The following is a 9,523-nucleotide window of genomic DNA, read 5'->3' on the forward strand; positions in this document are numbered from 1 at the left end:
GGCAGCCTGTTCCCAGGCGGGTGTGCCCCTCCCTGGCACAGCCAGGGCAGCATGAGGTGCTCAGGCAGGGACCGAAGGGTTTAGGATCCTGGTTTTCATATCTCGATGGAATCACAGAGTATAAGTTATTAATCAAACATCACAGAATCACAGGGTGGTTTGGGTTGGAAGGGACCTTAAAGACCATCCAGTTCCAACCCCCCTGCCATGGGCAGGGACACCTTCCACTAGACCAGGTTGCTCAAAGCCTCATCCAGCCTGGCCTTGAACACTTCCAGGGATGGGGCATCCACAGCTTCTCTGGGCAACCTGTTCCAGTGCCTCACCACCCTCTCTGTGAAGAATTTCTTCCTGATATCTAATCTAAACCTCCCCACTTTCAATTTAAACCCGTTACCCCTTGTCCTGTCACTGCAGCCCTTGTAAAAAGTCCCCTCCAAGTCGACCACATATGAAGTACCAGAGCAAATAGCAGAAGCCAGGTGCTATGGCTTGTGGTTCTGGTTTATTTTCTAATTAAGAGCTATTTTTATGGCCGTTTGGGTAGGTGCTTGAGGGCAGCGATACCTCCTGTAAAGTGCACTTGTTTTTTATTGTAATCACGCCTGCACTTTGGTAGTGCCTGCATTATTTTTGACATTTCATCATAAGTAATTGATTTTTAATGAGAAGTTGCCTGGGATAAAAAATTGAGGCATATTGTTCTATTTACAGTTCACCAGGTAAATATTGAATATCACTGAATTAATTAGGTGTCATGAGAGAATATATATTATTTTAATTTTAAAAAGAGAACGTGTTAGTCAAAATGCTGCTCTCGGAAGAATAATTTGCATTTTTCCAAGTCTGCTTACTACTATTCTTCCTTTAAAATTCAAATGACAAGTAGTGACAAAAGGCAGAAGTGGAGCGTGCTGTCACCCTGAGGCTTTTGTACCATGCAGTAAGGATGAGCCAATAAAGGCTTTGAAGAAGTTACACCTCCTTCAGACGAAAGGTTCTTCACATATACCTCAGAAATTATTGCCTTGTCTTTTTTTTCCCCCTCCAACGCATTCACTGCACATCATCTGTATTTATTGTCTATTGCAATCTATGCAGCTACACAACCGCAGCTGGAGTGTGCGGCTCCATGCCCTTACAGAGGTTGCTGGGAAGGAATAGGTCTCTCTAACCATACTGCAAGAAGCTGTTTTTCCATTACTTCCATTACACTTTTTAGAAGCCCTGCAGGGTACTGAACAGATGAATTCTTTTCTTCCGCATACACTTGGGGAGACCTGAGCTGGGTGTCTATTGCGCTGCTGTGGCCTAACAAGGGGGGTTCACACAATTTCGAGAAGAGCCCTTCTAGGTACAGTTCCTCCAGCACCATCCTGTGGCAAAAGACCCTGAACTATGCCAGACTGCACCACCCTGTCCTTCCAGGTTGGCCTCCGACTGAAGCTGAATGCTTGGGGAGAACACTGTAGGAAAGCTTACCTTTGCTTTTGGAAAGCCCCAGAGAAAAACAGTTTCATGTAAATTTGTTCCTTCTGTCCATCCTCAGAAAATACGGATTCGGATCCAACTCTTGGATCATCTCATGACTTAGCCTATGAGGAAATTGATTTGGGAGATCGTCCAAGGCAGACACACCAAGGGTTTTTAGATATGTTTGTACTGAAGACAATGAACTACCGTCTCACTCATGGCAGGTTTTCTGAAACTGATTCTGGGTAGAGAACACTCAGCCCTGTCCGGAGCGCCCCCGGCTCCTATGAGACAGGGATTTGACAGAGACAGGCCAATCCTCCCCTCCCAACCCCTTCATTATGTACAACAGAATTTAGGTATATTTTACAATTGAGATTGTCTTGAGACCCTTTCATTCTGGTCCTGAATTGCAACAGCAATTGCAAAGCAACCTGCTAAGGGAATGGTAGGGGAATTAAGAAAGTTTCTGGAATAACTAGAAGAAAAATGTTTGAGGATTTTGACTATTGATAGTTTCGGTTTGTTGCAATAAAGTACAAGTTGCTCCACATTTTGGGGGAAAAAATATACAATTCATAACCTGTTTAAGAAAATGATGAAAGGCTATTGCAGGTACGAATCGATATCTGACCTATCCAGAAGGAGCAACTAAGTTGATACATATTGCATGCTGCTAATTTGAGACAAGTGAGAAGAACTGGAATAATTTATATGCTCCATATATTCTATGATTTTATTGTCTTTGTACAAGATAATTAGTTCATCTGTTCTAATAGAATTGTTTATGTAGAACAAGATTGCCAAGACACTTATGAGAAGTGTTGGGGGAGAGCGTAACAAACTTTAAATCCTGCTTTCGTTGAGAAGCCAAGTCCCACAGGGCTGTGATTACCCCTTACATCAAGGCAGGGTACAAATGCTTGTTCACTATCGTTGGAATTACTAGACCTGCAAGAATTTTCTGAAGAGTACAGAATGAGAAAATTACTGTAATTTTGCAGCTGAGGAATGTGTTTCCAGCATACAAGAGCTCATGCTTTAAATACTTCCCATTGTAGGATTTATCTTTCCAATGGGTTCTGAAGATCATGAACTCTTTTGGTTGCGAACCATACCGGGCTGGCCAGCATTCTTGCTTTGAGCTACTTTTATGGCTTTTCTACATGCCAAATGAGTGTAAAGGAAGGCAGGATATGAATTTACAGTATGTTAACTATGCTTTCTGAGAAATAAAGTATTCTCCCTGCCCCATGCAAATGAACCGTAAATTATTTGGCTGACTATGGCCATTTTTTTGGGTTGGGTTAAGGTTCTGTCAGTTCCTACTGGAGTGGAATGGTAGATGCTACAGGTACAGTGAAAAAGACAAGAAGGTGTAAAAGAGGAGGCTTATCAGAATGTTTATATGAGTAAATAAGATGTAAGGGCAGTAGTGTCCTTTGTATTTATCCCAATACAACTTTGAGTGTGAAGGATTTGGTTAGGTACTAAAAAAAAAAAATATATATGTCAGCCTTAATTCTGGTTTTAAATTGAAATAGGAAACTGAGAGGTAGGAAGTGTGGTGTTCTTTTACTCATTTGCAAAGCCCACCAAGCCTGTTGAAAGGTTAGCATGAGACCGAAACAAGGACACTAACATTTTGTTTGAGGACTTAGTGTTGGCTCTGACTATAACAGACTGTTCCATTGTTACAAGAACTTGAAAGCCCTTTTAACTGCACAGAGAGAGAGTAGCAAATACAGATCAGTGAGGGTTATTGCTACAATCACAAGTTACTCTGAGTAAAGAGGCCTAGTTTCAACAATTAAAAAAACCCCTCTTACCTTCATTTTTAGGTGTCTAACCTAAGACTCTGCCTATATTGCCTGTAATTGCTTGTACAAGAGCAGCTCCCAGTGTGGCTTGCCTTTGACATCATCGTTCTGTCTCCATGGTCATGGTAGATGGCCATAATTCAACTGAGAGCCTTCACACAGTCCTGAAGGCAGTCTGAGCTCGCATTGCTGATAAATACCAACTGCTTTTGCAGCAGGCTATGCTGAAGCCCTTCTGAAAAATAATCCATGAGTAATTTGCCTCTTCAGCATTAACCATGGGAGACTACTGCATGACAACATTCCCAGTCCACCTACACAGTGCCTAAGTCTGTGCTTGGTCTGGAGGACAGGCAGAGCCTTGTTATCCAGCCTAAGCCCATGGCTTTAGGTCTGGCAGCACAGTTTGGTTGCATCCCATGAGTATGAAGGGCTTAACTTTCTCTTTCAATGTGCTTCTAAGCTCACCTGCAGTCTACACCAAGATAGGGCTTGCATCACTCATCAAGGATGTGAGGGAAACAGAAACCTCAGTTCAGGCTTAAAATCTAATGTTAATGCACCTCTGGAAAATTCCAGAATTAATAATTAACCTTGTTGTAAAGATAAGCCTCTTTGTGAACATGTTGACATAAATATTATAAAAACCATATAATGTATATATTATAGAGTAGGATATCCATATCCTATATGGATAGGACAAATTAAACAAAAACTATTTCCTGTCCCCAGTCTGTTTCCTAACTGGAGAAACAGTGACTTTCAATCCAAACATGAACCAGACCATCCTCAGTAAAATCAGTGGAATGGAAAGCAGTGTCCCTCTGTCTTTGAATGCTAGCTAAGAAAACAGAACAGCCCTCTTCTCTGTCTCTTTCATTTATTTTTTGAAGTTTGGTGCTTCTTCCATTTTGTTTGGTAAATGGTTGCACTCCAGATGAAAGCAAAATGTCCCCCCTAGTTGCTATTGACAGCCAAGTTAAAGGACGATCATGACTGTCCTAGCATGAATGCAGCAGTTCCTGGTAAAAAGTCTATGTCGAAGCAGGAAGTCATTCCCGTGGGAGGATTTGTTTCGGTAGTTTTAGTGCAGAGTTGCAAACCAGAACCATGTGAAGGGTTAACGTGTATTAGTCAACACTGATTTTCAAACATTTGTTAGAGGTGAATAACATAGTTTCTCCACTGTCAAAACTCTGCAGGTACGCTTCCTTACAAAAGAAGAGAGAAGCAGCGTTGAAGAAGTTGCTGTGGAATTGCATTAGCTAAACCAACACAAGTAATTTTTAAACTGATGTAGAAGAAGTTTCACCTGAGTAAAAAGGCTAGTAAAATCATGCACCTAGGTAATTGGATGAAAATAAAGCATCAATCTATATTCAGGGCATATGTCTGATAGAGCTTTGTACAGAGCTCTATCACCATAGTAAACAGAGCCACTTGTTTGAACCAGAAGCTCGACAATAGTTTAAACTGATTTGAAAAGAATTTGCTGAACAGGTACAATCTCCTGTTGCAGGTGCTCATCGATTTACAGTATCTTATGTAAAAATAAATTAAACCTCTAACCAGCTTATGTTGGTATTAGTAAACAATCTCTGTATAACTCTTCATTTAAAGCTCTTCCGTACATGACAACTGACAGACCTAAAGATATGTAAGTTAAAGGGGCTCTAGATGTAGGCACCCTCCCTTCATCTACCCAGAAGCACATCTCACAGTGTCATACTAGACACCAAACCATGGTAGTCTCCAGGCCCATTCCAGGATTCATACAGCCTGTTAACCCCTTTCCCAAACTCTCCTGGTAGCCACAGGTCCAATCAGTTTCACTGGTAACAATTCACTGTTCTGTGAAGTTTTACATTGGTATAATTAATAACATTTTGCAAATTATGACTGGATCCACAGGTTGATCTTTCTCAGATGTGGTGGCTTGAGACAGCATAAAAAGCAGAAACACCCCACTTTCTATCCCCGCCAGCCATGTTCTGCCATAAAGGTTAACATTTCTGCCTTTGAATATGTATAAGGATAATGTCAGTGGCGTAAGAAAAGGCTTTTTTTGTGTAACCACACATCGAGTATTTGTTTCCCTCCATTTTTTTTTTTTCTTAGGATTGGACTCTGATCTGTTACTTTTTATCTGTTTTGCAGAGCAGCTGAATTGCAGCTGGTTGAAGAGTTACCAAAGGGAGTGAGGGCAAAGGTGACTTCCCCAGTGTGATACCAGCCCCTTATTGTATGGTGCCTCTATCCTTGCAGTGGCTGTGCAGCTCCCTTTCAGACCAGGCGTCAGCCACCGTCAGCATTTTGCACTTCTGATAGATTTAGAGATTTCCAGCGAGGAACACACAATCTGTGTGACCTTTTGTGCAGCACCGCTCGTAAAATGTCACCAAGCTACTGAGTTATATATGTTTTCCATTTACCGATGGCTCACGTGACACTGAATGAGGATTAGACTGACAAACTGAGCTGACTCGTGGTTTCATGGAGCGACCCAATAGAATGGAAAAATGCCAAGAGAGCAGGCAACGCCTTTTCTTCATACTGGCAATAGTAAGATAGCAAATCAAGTTAATAATAAACATAACTCAAACAAGCAGCAGAAAGCTCCCCAGGCTGATATTTAGCCTTGCTGTGACGAACAGCACTGCCTCTGCCAGGTGATTTTTTTCTCAGGCAGTCAGTTTACTGACAGATCCTTTATTTGTGGGCAGGAATCTCTGTTGACCTAAGGCTCTTCCAATGCCTACGTTTGCATGAGCGTGGCAAATCTGTGTTTCTAGTTCCAGCATTTCCTGCATTTTTGGGGGAAACTTGGTGGACCAGGAACTGACAATGTGACTTCTACGTTTAAGAGGAAGCCTTTCAGTTGTTTCCAGACTTGATGCAGGAGTTTGCTTTCCCTTTGGAGAACTGCATTAATTTTAGATATTTGGATTGAAATGGGCTATGCGTGTTGTCAGCCATTTTAGATATTTGGATTGAATCAGTCACCTGAAATGGGCTATGCGTGTTGTCAGCTGCTTCTATCACTAAATACTCACAGGCCAAAGAGAAAATACCCTCAGCAAACATTTTCTGTGTTAAACGAGACTAAACTAGACTAAACGAGACTAAGACAGTCTTTTCTTTCAGCTGCTGTAGTCTGTGTTGTTTTCCCTCTGACATTCAGAGTACAAACCCAGTTAAGCAGGAACTCTCTGGGGCCTTTTCTGTGTGCCAAACTCAATGGTGGCACTTTAAAACCAAAAGTGGGTTGGTAACAGTTGTCTATAATTAAATGGGCTACAAATCACTTTAACTAATTCCCCACAAGCTCAAAGTATGGCTATAGTGCTGGTACTAATGCTAAAGCAGAACTGGTCTTTGATCAGATCAACTAGGCACTATTGTATTAAAACTAAGAACCCTCATTAAGATGTTTGCATCTGGTTAACCAGGAGGAGCGAAGAAAAGGAGGAGACAACAATGTGATGTGTCTGATGAACACTTTTACAGGGGTGGAGAAGAGGGAGATGGTATATACACTCTTTTCAGTGTTGCCCAGTGACAGGACAAGGGGCAACAGGCACAAACTGGAGCACAGGAAGTTCCACCTGTGCTTGAGGAAAAACGTCTTTATCCTGAGGGTGCCAGAGCCCTGGAACAGGCTGCACAGAGCGGCGGTGAAGTCTCCTTCTCTGGAGACTTTCAAAAGCCGCCTGGACTTGTTCCTGTGGGATCTACTCTGGGTGATCCTGCTCTGGCAGGGGAGTTGGACTAGGTGATCTCTAGAGGTCCCTTCCAATGCTGACCATTCTGTGTGATTCTGTGATATGCAGCACTGACTCTTGAACAGGTTCATACTGACTCTCAGAACTCTCCAAATGTGAACACAAGATTATGCTATTCCCTTCAGAAGGCAACAGTGAGTAAAGCTTCTTGTCTTGACGCAGTAGGGACTACTGCCTCCACAGCTGGACTGTAGATAAATGCTGCCATGTGGCCCTCCAGCAAGCTTTACCAAAGGAAGTAGCGTGTGCTCAGTGTTTTTGGAAATGACGCTTTCATCTCAATGGCATTTATGACATCCAGCTTAAAATGAGAAGAAGAAAATGATTCTACTTTGTGCACTTCTGTTGCTGTTTATAATTGACCACCTTTACATTTGTTTATTATCATTTATTGATTAATGTACAACATGTGAATAACATATGATGCCCACACCTGTTGCACTCCTTTAACAAGTTTTTTCCTATTGGTTCCTAATTTCTGCTGGAGGTCGATTTGAAAACTCCAGGAATATCAACTGCAAAAAACTCAAACATATCTGATGTATTTTTGATAATGCTTAAAGTTACCGTGGGAGGTATAAATGACAAGTATCGAGTGGATAATTTTCTTCAGGGATACCAGCTTGAACTTCCACATAATTTGGGCACTCTCATAATAATGACAAAATCAGTGGTGTGTGAAAGAGAGATATTAAAATCTTAGGGACACAGGTATTTCGTGAAGGAGAAGCAAAATATATATATTGGGCAAAGCTGAAGATCGAAGAGAATAATTCCCATCGCTAACAATCACAATTCTGTGCGAAAAACGAGAGAGGTATCAGCCATTTTCTTCTTATAATCTTCATCAAATTTCGTATTCTGTGCCACAGTGAAATAATTCTTCCAGTCCCCGACAACCCCTAAGAAACAGCAAAGCAAAAAAAAAAAAGCCCATTAGTCGTAATAGATGCCCAAGTATGACAACCAGGAAGGCAGGGTTGGTGCCAGTGACAAACCTCAGTACCTTTTCTCATGAATGGGGAAATGGAGTGATCCATTATTCCCTGGAACTCTTTGGTGTAGTTCGTCATGGGATTTTCCTTCATTATCTCAAACGAGGTGTTGTGGAGTATTTTGTTGAGAACCTTTTGATCCACATCCTTCTCCAGGAACTTCAGAATCTTCTGAATTTCTTGATATGGATTCTGCAGAGAAAATAACTTGGGATAAGATACAGAGCCAGGAAAAGCAAAGAAAACAAACATGGTGTTAAAGTTGCAATTGTCAGGGTGAGAAGATCGGGTTATTGGAAGATTTACTCATACAGCTGGCATTATAGTAGAAAACTGTTGATTGTAGGCAGTTTCTACTGGACTTCCGGATTTCAGAGCTCTATAAATATACATTCAGCCTTTTACCTCCTTCATATCTTCATAGAAGAGGTAGAGAATACGGTGCTTATCTTTTGCCTTCCACCATCCTTTTACATGGTCATACCAGGAACCCCAGAGCACTGAAAAAGGAGTAACAGCAGCAGCAGCTATAAATACCCAAACTGACCTCAGGTACCTGTGGCAGTCATGTTTCCCTCATAACCAGCATCTGGGCATTTCCCAGCTGTTTTGGAATCACTGTGGCCACGACTGCTGTGCTCTGTGCCTCTCTCAGCATTCATGCTATTAATCCCTCAGGTCTGTGGATGCTCAGAGCAGGATTCATGTGTAACTTTAGAGGGCAACAAATGCAGATGCTTACCCCTGAATGAAAAATCCAGGCTGCCTTTAGGGTCGATGGAGAGGAACAGATGTTTCCAGAATGATTAATCTGATCCGTTGGACGAGGTCTGTCTTAATTGACTCTGCTTTGAGCAGGGAGTTGGAGCAGACAGACACCACAGGTCCCTTCCAACTTGCGTTTTTCTGTGATTCTAACTGGTTTAAATACTTGGTATATTATCAGGAGTGCCTGCTTCTCTCCAGCAAGTATCGAAATGACTAGCTTGGACAGGGGTAGCTACGTCCTAGATGTCTGCACTGGGACAGAGGGCTCCCAAACCGAGCTGATCAAACACAAGACATGAGGTCTCCTTTAGATATGAGACTCTCATGCTGGTCCAGACAGCAGTGCTTCTAGGCCAAAATGGTGCCAAATATACTAAGAACCTATGGAATCTTTACTGATCAAAATGGCAAACTGCTGTCCACCTGAGCAGGTTTTCTTTCTTGCACATGAGCACCTTTTTTAGAAAGGGAAGAATCAGCTTCTGGGCTTGCCTGCCTTTAGCTAGATAACTGGCTGTGTTCAGATGCCCAATTTTTATACAGATGAATTTAGATAAAAAGACTCCCTTAACTCAAATTCGCACCACACATTTCTACACAGAATTAAACCTTGGTTTCTTGTGTATCAGGCTAGAGTAAAACCAATTAAACCACTGGTCCTTCCCAGCTGGCTTCCAAGCAGGTT

The 9,523-nt window shown here is 42.0% G+C and overlaps 1 protein-coding gene across 1 annotated transcript; it reads right to left on the reverse strand.

Annotated features, from left to right (window-relative positions):
• Positions 1–7,864: 7,864 nt before the first annotated feature.
• Positions 7,865–8,732, reverse strand: LOC104506483 (sulfotransferase 1C1-like). Its single transcript, XM_010147445.1, has 4 exons — positions 8,627–8,732; positions 8,476–8,570; positions 8,082–8,262; positions 7,865–7,977 (listed from the first exon to the last, which is right to left on the reverse strand). Exons 1-4 carry the CDS (start codon positions 8,730–8,732, stop codon positions 7,865–7,867), a joined length of 495 nt encoding a protein of 164 aa, XP_010145747.1.
• Positions 8,733–9,523: the final 791 nt, after the last annotated feature.

The sequence above is a fragment of the Eurypyga helias genome, unplaced genomic scaffold, assembly GCF_000690775.1.
Source record: "Eurypyga helias isolate BGI_N326 unplaced genomic scaffold, ASM69077v1 scaffold35892, whole genome shotgun sequence".
NCBI classification, from domain to species: domain Eukaryota; kingdom Metazoa; phylum Chordata; class Aves; order Eurypygiformes; family Eurypygidae; genus Eurypyga; species Eurypyga helias.

Bases quoted from the DNA above. Each gene is read 5' to 3' on its own strand.
- LOC104506483 (XM_010147445.1), bottom strand. From the start codon at position 8,732: ATGAATGCTGAGAGAGGCACAGAGCACAGCAGTCGTGGCCACAGTGAT. The intron at 8,571-8,626 runs GTACCTGAGGTC...CTCCTTTTTCAG, and splicing joins GGGAAACATGACTGCCACAG to TGCTCTGGGGTTCCTGGTAT. The intron at 8,263-8,475 runs GTAAAAGGCTGA...TTTTCTCTGCAG, and splicing joins TCTATGAAGATATGAAGGAG to AATCCATATCAAGAAATTCA.